This window comes from Periplaneta americana, chromosome 17, assembly GCF_040183065.1.
Source record: "Periplaneta americana isolate PAMFEO1 chromosome 17, P.americana_PAMFEO1_priV1, whole genome shotgun sequence".
NCBI classification, from domain to species: Eukaryota; Metazoa; Arthropoda; class Insecta; order Blattodea; family Blattidae; genus Periplaneta; species Periplaneta americana.
In genome coordinates this window covers 13975817-13993150 of record NC_091133.1, presented here as the reverse complement: position 1 = coordinate 13993150, position 17334 = coordinate 13975817, and the positions used below count along the sequence as shown (strand labels likewise).

Here is a 17334-nt window from a genome sequence, read left to right as displayed (position 1 = left end):
CCCTTAAATACTGTACATGTGTTACCGGTAACTGCGTTTATGTCTATCTGCGTTATCCGATGTTTTATTTTCTTAAATACATATAATTCATAGTACTGAAACTGCCATATTGAATTCGAACAAATTGTATTATTCGTAATTTTCTTTTCGAAAACCCCTAAAATACCTAATTTAATTTCTCATTCATTTTTGTCCCAGTCCATCACTTTAGGGACAAAGTCGGGCAAAATAATACCTTATTCGTATTCTGTGATCGAAAAGATCCCCAAGAGTCGACTTTCATCGAGATCGGATGACATGAGATTTCTCACTCCCTTCTGCATTTTCATCAGCACCTTAGGAGATGGTATATAAAAAATCTAAGAATGTTTAACCTAAATTGTAAATGTTTAAATTTTATGTCTCTTGTTAAATATGCTTTAGTGAATTTTTGAAACAGTCAACTCCTTTCTCTCTCCTCTCTGCTAAGTTAGGAAGTAAGAAAAACCTGAAAAGTTATATGAAGGGAGTACATGTATTTGAATCGTTTTACATTCCTTATACATTTTTGAAACAATTCTGAGAGATGAGATGAATAGTCTAACCCAATTTTATGAGTGAGTTTTTGTTTTAAGTTAGAAAGCTGCACGTCTGCTGATTAAAAAAATAAATCGGTATAATTATTTTGATCATTAGCCTACTGCTCCCATTTTCCAACTCTTATTAATGTTCGAATTTAGTAAAACTCAGTCTTCTCTATTAAGGATTAACAAAAACCTAAGTATAGGATTTAAGGAGCTGTAAGTTAATTAATCAGTCTGTTGATTATAGAATAGTTTCTTTTTTTCTATTATATAGTCTTTATACTTTATAGTAACGACGAAAAGACTACGCAGCGGCAACTGGAATTACCTCGAAAAAGATGTGCCGGGAACTGGTCTCTTTTCATATAGGCTACTACATGCACACATTATAGTTACTGTAGTTCTATAGTTTAGCTATATGTGCATAGTTTTTGGAAGTGACTGTCCGTCTAAGTCCACTCGGATCTTTATATGTTTACCGTTATGACCTACCCATTCCAGCTTCAGTTTGCTTGATGCAGAGATATCACCCGACCTTGCATCGGTGAGTAACTCGCTCTGGAGTTTAGATTAACAAAATCCGTCTGCCAAAATCGCTGGCTCCTACTACACACCCCCTAGCGTTCTGCGTAGTTCTGCAAAGCTATACGCTCTCTCTATTTAATACTGACTGCACGGAATTCATATTGGACTCCAGTGTCGGTCATTTAGCGGAGAAATAAGAAATCATAGCTCGCCTCTAATTCAGTTGCATTTTCGTTATGTTTAAGAATTAAATCCATTTCCCAATGATGAAAAATAAGAATAAAATTATGTCCAATTAAACCGCAGACCGTACCGCTATTGCTCCAAATCGGGTAAATCCCTTGTCATATTTATTATTTTAATTTGGGTTTAATAGTATTTTTTCTTGAAATCCGTAGTCACTGCACACTTGATCGTAATTGCAAAGTCTGGCATGATTTGTCCTACATTCAGAATGTGAAAGTGAGGATATTGCTGACTCGGTTCATTTTCATGTTCATACTTCATAGGTGGGTGTAAATAACTGTCCGTGAGTATTGAAAGTTTTTGCGGATAAATTTCAGAACACGGATTCTTTCCTTTCCCCTCTTACTTCAAAATTCCAACCTTATGCACATAAAATAAATTATTGGCACTGAAAAGTGCCTTTTCGAAAGCATGATGATGGGCATTCGACAAATGCAGACAAATCTGCTCCTTTTAGTATTTTAAGTTGTAACTGTCCGTATACTGAAATTTTCCCACATACATACATAGGCCTACATACATACATACATACATACATACATACAGTCCACACGTGGAGTAATGGTCAGCGCGTTTGGCCGCGAAACCAGGTGGCCCGGGTTCGAATCCCGGTCGGAGCAAGTTACCTGGTTGAGGTTTTTCCATGAGCAAATATTGGGTAACTTTCGGTGCTGGATCCTGGATTCATTTCACCGGCATTATCAACTTCATTTCATTCAGACGCTGAATAACCTGAGTTGTTGATACAGCGTCGTAAAATAACCCAATAAAAATACACTCCCACACACACACACACACTATCTACCGGTTACAGAATTGAACCGAAGAGATTTATTTCATTGCAAAGGGGTTGTAGGCATGCAATTTTGGATAAGGTAAAGTATTCACCGGCCACTGAACAAATAGTGTACACTTTTATCATTGGCAATGTGGCGCCGTAAGCCAATTTTCAACACTTTTATCACAGCCACAACACATTTCAATTTCTACTTTACTATATATATGGAATTATCACTGCAATAATACATTGATTAAAGCACAAAACACACATTTAACGAACTAACGAAAAATGGAGACAAGAATCTCTCACCATCACCTTCCGCTTTTTCCAATAGATGACTCCCGACACGACATACACTAAGGAGGGCAACATTTGCAAACGAAATAATACTAAACGTGAGGAATGTTACTACAGGTGTGTAGTATTATGTGACAGGTTAGGTTGGCATAGGTGTGTCTCATGTGATAGGTTAGGTTGAATGTTTATATTATGTGAAAGATTAGGGTAGGTTCGGTTAGATTAGGTGTGTAGTATTATTTGAGATATTGGCGGCACTGAAAACACCGTCACATTCAGGAAATATGGCCATGTTCACACACGACGTATTTTGTATATAAGTAAAGTACCGTGAAAGTAGACAACTTTGCACCACATTTTAAGGTCTTCTTACAATAAATCGACAAAAAATAATTTCCGTGTTTCTTAAAAAATATGTCAATACTATGATTAGAACCTAAACATTTATTCTAATTCAGGTCTTTGGAACAATAAATACAATAAGAAAAAATTTTCAAAATTGGTGCAGTCTTGTAGAGCAATGTGGGACATCATTGCACCAAACGATTCTTCTTGCTATATTTCCCTACTACACTTCAACTAGTGCAAAATTACAATACTTTCAACTTTCACATCATAGAGATCATGTTTATTATTACAATAATGAATCCTAACAATAATCAAACAATTAGATCATTGTTACATGACCATATATAGGATGTTAAGAAAAGTATCCAGTACTTTGGCGGGTGATAGTATGCATCAAAATAAGAAAAAAATGTCTAATAAACATGGGTCCTATAACACATACTTTCTGAGATCTGAACACTTGTTCATAGGAGATGCTCAATGTGACGATTTATGGCAATGAATTTTTGTGGCCTACAATACTGCAGGCTGCCAGATAATCATACCGTAGTTGACATCCCTGGCATGGAATACTGATATGTCGCAAGGAATACTGAAAAGAAAAGTTTGGTTGTGGATATGAGTGGGGTTCAGCAGAGATGGTGTTGTGAATTTTCGTAATCAGCATGTGTGGGCTAATGAAAATTCCCATGCACTTGAAGAAACGAGGCTTCAGCACTGATTCTCAGTCAACGTATGAGCAGGCGTTCTTGGCGATAGATTAAGAGCCATACATGCTACCACAGAGATTAACTGAGGCTCGTTTATGAGGACTTCCTAATTACTGTATTGCCTACCTTGCTGGAGTATGTGCCATGTCAGCAAAGACTATAGATGTGGTTCATGCATGATGGCACACCAGCACATTTTTCCCTAATGAGCGTGAACACCTGATGCTGACATTTCAGGACCGCTGGATTGATTGGGGAGGCCTCACACCTTGGCCTGCTCGTTCCTCAAATCTAAATCCCTTAGACCTCTGGTTATCAAGAACAAACAAGTCAATTTCAAAAAGTGAGTGATTCCTTACGCCGAAGGGCAGAGGAATGCATTGCCATGAATGGACATCACATTGAGCACTTCCTATGAACAAATGTTCTGATCTCAGAAAGTATGTGTTGTAGGACCCATGTTTATTAGACATTTTTTCTTGTTTTGATGCATACTAGCACCTCCTGAAATATTGGATACTTTTTTTTAACATCCTACATAGTTCCTGTTTCTTAATCAAATATTTAAAAATCTCTGGAACATGAAAGTATCCCCGTTTGACACCTCTGGGTTCAGAGCTTGTCACTGTTTTCTTTGCAGCACATGGTCGGCTTTTACACTTAGAAGACACAATGCTGATATCAGTTTCATCATCCAAAATTACATTTATATGGGATTAAGTATCAGAGTACTGATTTGCTGCAATAGTCTTCCTCTTTGCTGACTTTTTAGAGTGTCTTCTTCTGCTTCTGTTTTTCTTGTGATGTCTCTCCTGTAGTTCCTCATATGAGACATGGAGTCATGCTTACTAGAATGGAATAATATAATTACAGTCTACTATATACAGTCACGAAGCTTAATACTTACTAAATATGCAAACATAGACAGCTGAAATATGCATCCATAGATAGTTGCTCACCACCAGGATCGCTACTATCGCCTCATCACAGACTCTTTCCCTAGCAGACGATAAAATGTATTGTACTTTCGATATCGTGTTCTTTTGAAAAAATTAACACCTTTCTTCCACTATTGAAATATGAAATAGTTAAAGTTTATATATTATTTTCATAAAATATATATTATATTCTATAAACTCACCTTCCTGGATCTTTCGGAAGAAGGATAACTCTAACCTATTTTTCTTACAATTTATAGTACTACAAACGTCTCCTTGTCCCATTGTATTATTCAAATTATTGTATTTTAGCCATTTACAGTTATTACAACCGATAACGAACATTTCACAATTTACATAGCTTTTCACAAAAATGCGAAATACGGCACAGTCAATGCTTTTTCGATCTAGACCAGGCCGTAATGTTTGTTCGGGTTTTCTATTTCAGTGTATGGAGCTCAGTGAAATACACTCAGGGACAAAAAAAAACTGGACACTTCTATATTTGCTTGTATTTTGTTGCCAATTATTTCAAAATCAAACAAAACCCATTTAAACAAAATAATGTTTCATTTAGCACCTTATACGACAACATTTGAAAAAAAAAATCTCTGATGAGAAAATTTACAAAAAATTACAAAGGGCATATAACTATGGCATCGTTTGGTCTAACTGTTTTTTTCATTTTATGGTGCCTTAAACATTAAAAACTCTTTTTAGTAACGGGTATCACCCCCTCTGGCTTGAATAACTGCATCCATACGTCTTGGCATGCTCTCAATTTGGTTAGCAATGTCTTCTTGAATAAGTTCCCATTCTTCGCCAAGTGCTCGCCTCAACTCTTGTAACGATTCTGGTCTCGGTCGTCTATTCTTAACACGCCGTCCCAGCATGTCCCACACGTGTTCAATTGGGTTCATGTCTGGACTTCTTGCTGGCCATGGAAGAACATGGATTCTCACTTCTTGGAGATAATCTCCGACCGCATGGGCAGTATGCGGCTGTGCATTATCATGCATTAAAACAAAATTATCGCCTACAAATTGGCCAAATGGCACAACATGATCAGCCAAACATTCATTTATATACCTATCAGCTGTTAGTCTTCCATTTTCAACAAAAACCAACTCTGTACGAGCATCCATACACACTCCTGCCCAAACCATCACTCCACCACCTCCATACGACACATTTTCGGAAATGCAACACTGTGAAAATCGTTCCCCCCTCCTTCTCCAAACTCTTTCACGTCCATCAGGTGAGCACAGATTGAAACAGGACTCATCGGTGAACAGAACACAGCTCCACTGTCCATTTCTCCAGTCCCTGTGATCATTTGCAAAACGCAGTCGTTCAACTCGATGCATCCTGAGAAGTCTGGGACCAGTTGCAGGTCTACTTGATATCAGTCCACTTGCTTTCAACCTCCTTCTAACTGTTTTGGCCGAAATTGGGCGTCCATGCATGTTAACAAATTGCTGGGCTACACTAGTAACTGGCAGGTTGCGCTCCCTAAGAACTCTCAACACCATATACCTGTCTTCACTTGGATTTGTAGCTTTTGGACGACCCGAACCTGGTCTTCTGGTATATTCTACGGTCTCTCTATACCGTTTTATGGCATCATGGGTTGTGCTTCTAGCCATATTCATAACATTTGCAATGTAACGTACACTGCGTCCATCATCATAAAGGGCTACAGCTCGAGCCACATCTTCAGGTCGCATCTTGTTTCAAGACAAATGTTACAACCCCACTTAAACTCAGAAAATGTAAAAATAAAGAAATAACGAATGATAACGATAATGAAGCACAAAATGGTTGAGACAAAATTGTTATAGCTGAGACTCCGAAAGCAAAATTGGAATATTTGGTTGTAATGGCTTGTTTATAAAACAAAAAACAATCAACAATGTATACACGTCTCCATAACAACAGATGGCTACCATAATATTGTATGAGAAGATAATGTTTTGCAAAATACCAGCAAATATTAAAGTGTCCGGTTTTTTTATCCCTGAGTGTATTATATTATAACTTTATTTCATATCATTTCTAAGCTTTATTTAGTGTAATTTGTCCATAAGTTCCGTTTACTTCTTGTTGCATAATATGTTGCAGAAATAATTACAAAACTGTGTTATTTTAATGTGAAGAGAATTTTACATGTTAACATAATCTGTACGTGTCAACATTTCAAGTTTACAATGGAAGCTATTTTGAGGTTCAATAAAAACGAATTTATATTGTGATTTTAATTTAGCACATCTACCTTTCTTAATTGTGGGTAGAAAATTTACCATACCACTCCTGTGAAATTAGTGTACTTACGATTGTGTTACTTCGTCTCTTAGGTAGTAGATAAATACAATAATTCAGTACTCAATTGTAGTATTAAAATACAGACAAATAGAATGTGACGGGTGTCATACATGACATTATGTTTAATTATGATGGGTATTTGTGAATATAGGAATATATGTTAAATATAGTAAACATAACCTATAATATCCATATGATATAACATACATAAGTTTTGACAGGGCATTGGAGACCACTAAAATTAAACAGAAAGGGGCAACTGGTACAGTAAACATAACCTATAATTTCAACATATCTAAATATCCATGCGGTGCAACTGAAAATTATTGAATATTGCATAAATGAATGTACAAGAATTTCGCAATATTTAATCGAGAAGGCAGGTATTACACATACGAACAACTTAATTTTCGCAACAAAAATAATATTACACCTTAACTCGCAAGGAATTATGTCTGAAGTGTCCCCTAATCATTGTTTTAAATTTTATTAATGCAATTATACTACATTTTAGAGAAATATATGTTACTCTTTATGCATTCCAATTAATTTATATGGTTGAAACGCCACCCTTCGTGATCGGGTTAAGTGAGTCACATGGCCTACCTTACGGCCTGTATTAGATCACGATGGCAGTGACACAGTCTATTGTTCCTAGTACTCACAGCACTCCAAGCGGCTAGTAACTATCGCGAGAAATGCAACTCTTTGTCAAAAAATCATCCCAAGCTTCGTGACTGTATATAGCAGACTGTGATATAATGCTTTAGTAAGTAGTGAAGAACGCATATTCTAAAGCTATTTTACTGTAATACATACTGCATTTGACTACTAATGTGGCTCACTGGTACACAATGTGTGTTGTTGTAAATGCCTTCAAGAAGTTTGTGGTGCAAAGTTATACTTCAGAGTAATGTGACTGAACATTTCTTAATTTCACTCATTTAATCCATGTGAATCGTTATTTTAATGTTTTGCTATGTGCAAACCAAACTTATAAGTATACTTATACCTATGGCTTTTAAGGAACCCTCACATAAGCCCGCCATCGGTCCCTACACTGAGCAAGATTATCCAATCTCTACCATCATATCCCTTCTCGCTCAAATCCATTTTGTCATCCTCCCGTCTACGTCTCAGCCTCCCCAAAGGTCTTATTCCCTTCGGTCTCCCAACTAACATTCTATATGTATTTCTACATTTGCCCATACGTGCTACATGCCCTGCCCATCTCAAACGCCTAGATTTAATGTTCCTAATTATGTCAGGTGAAGAGTAAAATGCATGCACTTCTGCGTTATCTAACTTATAAGTACTATAAATTTATTGTTAGAAACTTACTTTTTGACTATGTGATACGAAAGTTTCAGCAACTCAACAGAAAACGTTCATCACCATTTGAACAACTCATTACGTAGATGATGGACAAATAAACGATTGGTAACTTGACTTGCACCAGATGGTACCTCAAATCACAGACTTGAAAAACAGCTACAAGACAAACGGAATATTCTGTAGGAGATCTATAAAATCACATGTACAATTAAAAAATTGTAGATGGTGCAAAATTGCCCAGTTTTACGGTAAAGTACGTATTTGGGGCAGACTGGGTGGGCATAGAGCTCTCACAGTGATCACATCCAATTTCCACTACTCCATACTATAAATCCTAAGTATTTTCAAGGTATTTTAACAATTTTTTCTAGTGGCTGATTCATAAGTAACCTTCAAGGTAGGGATCCTAGGATATCCGTCGAAAAATAAGAGTTGTTAGTTAAAGTTGCTTACATTTGATACTCATGATCCATTAAAATGAAATAGGAGTATGGACTAGAGATGGGATAAATTGTTCTTTTTAAGTAACAGTTTCGATTGTAACTGTTTCATGGACGAAGCTGTTCCGAAATAACAGTTTCATGAAAATATGTTTACAACATCAGTGCCAATTGTTCCAAGTGTTCAATCTCTCATCTGCTACAGGAACATGTTTCAAAGCCCTTGAATCGTCTTAAAATCAGCTGTTCAGTGTATTATGACAACGAAAGTCATTTTTCGTAGGTTACTGTTATGGGTACAGTAAATAACTTCAATTCAAAATGAATCGATTTTAGTAAATATAATGCATATAACCCTAGGAGAGTTTAATAACGATGACATTAGCCGATGATATTTTTCGCGGTATATTAATAATTAACTCTATATTAGGGCACCATGAACATATTCTCCATCAATGAACAGGTAATAATTAATATCAGATTTATTAGGGAACTGGCCGTACCCGTGCACTCCGCTGCACCCGTTAGAAATACATATAAAGTAATTACATAATTAAAATAGGACATTTGATCCAGGGAACATTCGTGTTTGATAGAAGGATAAATCGTTTAATATGTTACTTAATTTAAATTGTATTTAAAATATTAAAATGCGATCATTTTGATCCAGAGACCACTCATTTGGTGCAATGACAATTCCTTTAACATGTTTCTTAATTGTTATTACCAATTATTTTTGGAAAAGCGAAAATTAACAGAAAAATTTTGGCTACAGATTTATTATTATGTTTATATTATATTATATTATGGAAAAGTGTGTTGATAACGGATGTACTCGAATTAGAAAGTTTTTAATTTGTTGTGGGAGCTCTTGAATCTCAGGAGGAACAACTTTTACAACAGCGCAACATAATCTGCTTGGCTCATTAACCAATTTTTTTGCATTGCATTTATTGCATATGTATTTTAACACGATTCAATTGAGCATAGTTAAAATTTGAATTATAAACTAATGGATTGCTAAGCTAACGTACTATTACTGCATACTAAATCAATACACTCTCGTTGTTCGTTAATTCTCTGAGATAAAAATGAATATGTTCATAAACATTATTATAAGAAATACAGGCAATGAATATACAGAATAACTATCAAGTTTTCTGTGCATAAGAAGCTATTTTAATCTTACCTGTCCTCAATTCACTCACAAGTTACTGTAATAACATTATAGCATTATGTCCATCCAGAGAAATTACACTTTCCAATGATGAAATAATAATTAATTATACAATTCGGTTAATTTAGCTTCCGATATTACTTCATACAAACACAGAAACATTGTCTGTAGGCTATGTTTTATAGCTTTCGATTGTTGTGTCCAAGGCCCCTTATAGACGAAGTCATTTGTTTTTTATTTCAATGCACTGCCTTAGATGGCAGTTATTTTAATTTTAAAACTCATTTATCTCATTAAATATCAGTCCTATCCAAATGTTTCAGAGAATAAAACTTATCAGAAATAATTTTTAAGAAACTTTTGTTATGTAACATATTTCACAAAAATCAATAATAAGCGAGATATTTTTATTTATTTAATTCAGGCCCCCTTATAGCCCCCCTTTTAAATAACGTATTTTGAATGCCATATAGCCTATAATCTAAGTTACAACGAACTTAATTTATATTCCAATTTTCATCGAAATCGGTTCAGCCATTATCGCGTGAAAAGGTAACAAACATACAGACAGACAGACAGACAGATATACAAACAAAAATTTCAAAAAAACGATTTTCGGTCTCAGGGTGGTTAATTATATATGTTAGGACCACTTATTTTTGGAAAATCGAAAATTACCAGAAAAATTTCGGCTACAGATTTATTATTAGTATAGATTTGATTCGTACAATTAAATTGCGCGATCCTACATAGGCTACTATTGCACGAAGATCGTGTGGAACATGGATAATATATCTACTTTCGATTGGAGGTTGATGATAGCACTACACGTGGTCTTTGCAGATAGCAAAGAGGAGGAAAACTGTTTAGAAATTATACTGTTTATCTCTTGGAACCATGTGGAATGTTGAAGTGATCACTGGAGCAGTGTAATACTCTTTGGAACAGTTGGAACAGGTTATATCACGAAACTGTTCCGTATCGAAACAGTTTCAGTTGTGAAACAGTTTCAAAAAACTGTTCCAGCTTTTTTTACCATCTCTAATAAGGAATGGTATGGGAGGATTTCGGACATTATTAGAGATTGGATGATACCCAGCTCTTAAGAACTAATCAGCTGTTTTTTTTTTTCTCCATAATTTAGCTTTTACAGAATATATAAAATTTCCGGCAAATTATGAGACACTTCATTGCTTTTTGTTTCAGCCTTATTAATTTTTGTTATTTTATTTATTTAATACCTGCCGAAGTTTCCAAATTCGACCTCATCCTCTGACGGAAACCATCTACACTGTTTACCAATTATGCCACAGAAACACAGCAATATTGTACTGCTATGCAACGTGCAGGTTCAATTAGTAGCGTACTGGCCCACAAATTTTTTCAGGTCATTATGAGCCGGTCTAAACCCGCAGATCCTTAGTTCTCCATCTCAAAATACTTAACTGAACCCCTCCACAACCCCTTAAATTTTTTCGGTTTAATTCTGATACATATAGTCCACACCTGTGGAGTAATGATTAGCACGTCTGGCCGCGAAACCAGGTGGCCTGTGTTCGAATCCTGGTCGGAGCAAGTTACTTGGTTGAGGTTTTTTCCGGGTTTTTCCCTCAACCCAATATGAACAAATGCTGGTAACTTTCGGAGCTGGACCCCGGACTCATTTCACCGGCATTGTCACCATCTCATTCAGACGCTAAATAACCTAAGATGTTGATACAGCGTCGTAAAATAACCTATTCAGTATGTTAGGGAGTGGCATTTCCAATATTGAAAATTACTTATCCAAGCACTGAATACACATAAAATCAATCTGTGTCCATGTGTTGTATATGAGTGATAATATCACTATATATTATATAGTTTTTAATGGCATCATTGATTGTAGTTGCACTAATTCCATTGTGTATAAAACGAACAATACTACGTGTTAGGGATGATCTTCATTTTTCTGACTAAGTCCATACTGAATTGGATACAGCATGAAATACGAAAAGATCTATCAGGTCTGTAAGATATATTGAATGGATAGGAACGCTATTTGTTCAAGTTCGTACAACAAACTTTGAATTGAAGCGTGCGTGCTCGCGAGTACTTTTTTTTACTCATATGGCGAGAGCACCAAATGTCATTAAAAGAGTACCATGGTGCTCGCGAGCAACAGGTTGAGAACGCCTGCTCTACCAGGAGCGGATATTAACTCAGATCATATCCTGCTGATAGGCGAAGTAGATACTCGTCTGAAGAAGATAGGAGGAACATAGGTGACGAAGAGATTGAATGTGAAAAAACTGATGAATGAAGAGAAAAGAAGAAAATTTGAAGCACATTTTCAAGAGAAAACTGCTACATTAGAATTCACTCCTGAGAATATTAATCAGTACTGGACTCATCTAAAGAGCTGTATACAGACAACAGCAAATGAAACAACGGGACACAGAGAAGATGTGAGAATTAAGAAATCTTGGGTGACAGGGAAAATGTTCCGAGAAAATGGAGAAAAGGAGAAAATGGAGAAACATCGACACAGAAGAAGGTAGAAGAAAGTAAAGAAAACCTAACAACGAACTGAGAAGACAAACTGGTAAGGTGAAGGAAGACTGGATGAAAGAGAAATGTGAAGAAATAGAGGATCTAGAGAGTAAAGGAAGATATGATTCAATGTACCGCGAACTAAAATGTTCGGACTTCACAAATAACAGGAAATCCATTTGGTTGATAGAGGACGAAATCGGAAATGAATTAATAGACAAACAAGGAATAGTAAATAGATGAAGGAAATATGTAGAAGAGTTATATGAGACAGGGAATCGTCCAGATGACTTGGCTATAGAAGACGAAGTAGTAGTATCACACAACGAAAAACAAAATTCTGTTTTAAGGCAAAAAGTTGAACTAACGCATAGGGAAATTAATAATGGAGAGCAACAGGAGTGGATGGAATGCCCATTGAATTAGTGAAATGCTTGGGTGAAGACAAGAAGCAAATTCTATCATCCAACGAAATATATGAGAAAGGCAAATGGTCTGAAGATTTTGCGGAGACAGTGTTGCTTCTAATACTGAAGAAAAATAATGCCAAGCAATATAAGGAATTTAGGACTATCAACCTAATATCGCACTCGGAGAAAATTCTCCTGCGAATAATGGATTGACGTTTCTATTCTAAGGTGGATGAACAGTTGGAAGAAGAGCAGTTTGGTTTCAGGAAGAGATAAGGTATGAGAGATGCATTTGGACTGCTATGGACATTTGGTGAAAGCTAGATACATAGAGAAGAATAAAGTAGTGTATGTAGTTTTTGTGGACCTAGAAAAGGCTTTTGATAGAATGGATTGAAATAAACTGATGGGGATGTGGCCTAGTTTAGTATAATATAGTAGTCTAGTAATATACAATTTTTGTCAAAAAAAAAAAAAACAAAAAAAAAACAAACAAAAATTGAATGTAATTGGAATAATGGTGTGAAAATTAGCTGTTAACAATATATCTGTCATATGGAATACAGGGAATAATATTTGGGCTTATTTGTAGATAATAATGAAATCAATGTTGTGGTAATATCATAGTTTTAAATTATCTGGCACTTCTGTCTCAGTTACGCAAGCTCAGACATTCCAGTGATGTGTTTAATTTGTGTAGATGTGTATTACAAGTTACTGTAATGAAAGAAAGAAAAAAATTGTAATAACAGATTGTGTCTTGTTTCGAATGGATCACTCTTTTTTACGTAGACTTTATAATATTGTGCATGTGTTTGTCTCTCTGGACATAATGATAGGGGTTGAAATAGACAACATTTGTAGCCAATTATTACATTTGACAAACTTAATATACTTAATTTATGTATCACATATTATGATTCCTATTGAAGGTTAATAAAGACATTCATACGGAAATATTACCAGCAAACGGGTAATTTTCTAACACTCTTCTTTCAGTTGTAATGGATTCTATCAAGACAGAACCCGAGGTCGATCCTCTGGCAGTACAGCCGCATGATGACGCTATTAAAGAAGAGAAAAATCCTTCATCAGATGTAAGACCAATTTTCTATCCCCTTGTCTACTGCTCATTCCTATATTACTAGTCTTTTTTTTTTACTCTTATTTAGTAGGCTGCAGTCCGTTACAGTGTTGAGTGACACCATTGACCTCAAGTGATTTAGCTGTCATTCATAAATGTAGATTTTTTTACATACTAGCTATATCTACCTACATTACACGCACATATTTTAAAACTTATTTTACATTGCTTTAACTTCTTATTTCTCACATTTGCTTATCTTCTCCTTTCCAAATATATGTTCTTAAGTATTTTGTTATCTGTTCATTTGTAATTCTTACTATTTTAGCTAATACAGTATCATTAATAAAATGTAGCCATTCCTTTTTCATAAAACTGAGTTGACTCCAATCTCTCTTAACAGATGTTAACAGAATATGGTTCATAATATCTTCTTTTTCGCCACATAATATACATATACCATTTTCTGTGTTACTCCTAATCCCTTCAATTTCCACAATCCTAAGCTAATCCATACAAAACCAATTTTAGCATTTCTGTCGCATATTATTATATTATAGTTCTTAACTAGATACAGCTTCAACTTTCCTCTAATTTTGTACTCAAGTTTTATTATTCATATAACTAAACATTTGTTATTTTTCTATATCTTCACACCTTTGTGTATTACTAATTGCTATGGAAATTTGTAAATTTACACTGCTACAATATTTTACATCGTCGTTTTCATCTTTCCATACTCATTGTGGATGAGCCATTTACACAGTAAATATTTGAGACATTCCTCCAAGCTATGCATAGATACAAAGAAACAAAGTCTAACCTGACTAGTGAGGCATTATTTAACAATTTTATGCAAACTAGACTGTTCCTAGCTTTATGAAACCAGATCATTCCTGGCATCACCGGGTGTAGGTTGGCTATGTTGAGGTATGTACACCGTACAGTAATGACCAAATTGTGAAAGAAATCAAGTCAAGAGGCGAAAATATTCCGTTTCAAGCCACACAATATAGTTTTACCAAGTTTTTCAGGGCTGATATGCTTGTACTTAAAATGTTGCAATTCATTCTGGATGTTGCATACCTTACTCAGTCCTAAATCAGTTGGTTACTTTGAAGACTATATTAAGAATTATCGCGTTGATAAGCAGTGGCAGTTTCAACATTTGGGCCAGGTGGATATGTGCCCTCTCAAAATCTAAAAATTTTTTACTTAAACATAACGGAAACTACATGAAAAATCAATTCAACACTTAGACTGGTATGGCAAGTGCAAGGTAAACGCGCAATTTTAATGGTTTTAATATGGCTGTTTAATAATGATATTCACATTGAAGCTCAATTGCGCTACAAGATGTTAGTTAATATTATTCCAATGTCACTCACTGAAAATAGATTTCAAAAATGGAAATTGGGCAACTTTTCTCGTTAACACTTTATTGGTTTCTTTCCTTGTCTTCCACAACTCGTTCACTCGTCTTCCTGTTTCTAGTGTTCCCTCTCTTAATCTCGCGTATCTGACAAGACACAACAATGATATCTACAGTGAAAATTATTAAACAAGATCGCATTGGCATACTTATTTTTCTCTATAAAAAAATTTGAAATTCTTTTATCAAGTTCAGTACTGCAATATTTAAATTGTCAAACACAACAATGAACATGATTTGCACAGTATTGAATATTTTAAGGGAGTAGTATTACTTTGTTAGCCGTGAAAATAAAAACGAAATAATACAAGAATTCAGTTTGTTATTTGTAGTGATTAACATAAATGTAATATTTAATTAAACTTTAACCTACGGAAATAATTAAATAGTATTATGTGAAATATAGACGAATAATACAAGAATTCAGTTTCTTGTATGTAGTGATGGAAATAAATGTAATTTTTAACTACACTTTAACCTAACGAAGTAATTAAATATTATGTGATAGCAATGAGAAATACACTGACATTGGTTGGTTTGAACAATGTTTCTACAAAGAAAATAGCAAGGAGAGAGGAAAGTGAACTTCCCTTTTGCAGTTGTATGCATGATTCTTTTAATACCCTGTAAACTGATATTTCTAAATCTCTGAATTCAACTAAATTCAAATTATGGAAATAGATTTACAGAACCAAAGTCATATTGCACGCAAATTAAGTTATTTCTCTACATCTACAGTCTCCAGAAATAGGAAATAAGTAATGCATGAAGCGCTTAGATGCCACAAAAATATCAATAAGATATAGGCCAATAAGTAATGAAGTTACATTTATTGAATAGTACAAGGAAGTAGTGGGTATAGCAAACAAGTCCGAAATTCTGTTAAATGAAAAGGGACTGTATAGCACCCATTCTCAAAGGCTTAAATACAATGCAAACACTGACTTCAAAAATTATCTTGTAATCGTGTATTGTTAAATCTCATTCAGAAACTTCATAAAGGAGTGAAAGATGATTGAGCGCCACATTTGTTTTAGATAATAGGCAGTATGTTACAGGGGATGACTGGGATATTCTCTGACAATGCTGATTTACTTCACCCTGTTTTTGTTTGTGTGTTATCCTACCTCATACTTAATTGAGGAGCGTTTTTACAAAAGTCGATAGATGCAGAAATTTTCGGAAGTGAGTTACATATGGATATCGTATGTTTTCTACCTCCGGAATCGATCTATGAAATCAGATTTACTAAAACTTGATTCATACCGTATGTAGAGACTACCAAACCTTCCAGTTTGTTTTCAGAACTCGATAGATCCTGTCACTTAGTGTAATTTCTGTAAAATCTTGATTTCTGCATCTATCGACTTTTGCAAAAACACTTCTCAATTATGCGTTTAAAAATTCTCTGTAATTTTTATAAAATAAATAAGAGAGATAACGAAGCCATTTTTCTTTTATTTACTCAGTCTTGTGTTGCAAAAGATTGAGTTTCAAGGAAAAGCAGAATATAGTTATTTAAGTTTGTATTGCTTCTTCAGTGAATACTGCCATTGGAGAGTGAAGTTTTACAACACTGAAACTAATTAAACCATACTTCAGACCTACTCTAGCTGGAGAGTGTCTTAGTAATCTAGTAGTTACCTACATCGAGAAAGGAGAAGTTACCACAGCTTTATGGGAAGATTTAACTTAACGAGTTTCGCTCCTCAAAAGCACCCTCTTTTCAGTGAGCCTTGAAGCATGCGGGTAATATATGACTGTTGCTCAAAAACTACTTTTGATACTTCACCAAAATATTCATATTAAATTTACATTATGTAAAATTTTCGCATTTTTTAAAAACAGGTAAAAAGCTGATGAGGCATCTCAATGATCTCGAAGTATTTCTTATTAAAATGGATTTTTTAACAAAATAATCTCCCCTCAGTGAGGATGACCATAAAGATCAAGAATAAAAGCACTACGGAATGATCAGAAAGGCAAAAATGATTAAATATAAGAATTGTTAAGTAAAAAGAACTCAGAGAAATGCAAACCCTATAGACCCATTAAAGAATCCTTAAGAATATTAAGTTAGATTTTTTTAATTTCAAATAACCGGAGGCAGAGTGCTTTTAAAATATTTAGCGTGAATTTAGGAAGTATGCCATGTGCACCAAACAGAAGACCATAAACACTCCATTGACTAGTG

The 17334-nt window shown here is 34.8% G+C and overlaps 1 protein-coding gene across 2 annotated transcripts in view; it reads left to right on the top strand.

The window, feature by feature from the left end:
• Positions 1-1496: 1496 nt before the first annotated feature.
• Positions 1497-17334, top strand: part of LOC138692619 (zinc finger protein ZFP2-like) — a 68226-nt gene continuing 52388 nt past the window's right edge. For both annotated transcript variants that reach the window (XM_069815652.1, XM_069815651.1), the window contains exons 1-2: positions 1497-1597; positions 13624-13721. In XM_069815652.1, the coding sequence (XP_069671753.1) occupies positions 13629-13721 (93 nt within the window). In that variant the 5' untranslated portion in view covers positions 1497-1597; positions 13624-13628. The remainder of the gene's footprint in view (positions 1598-13623; positions 13722-17334) is intronic.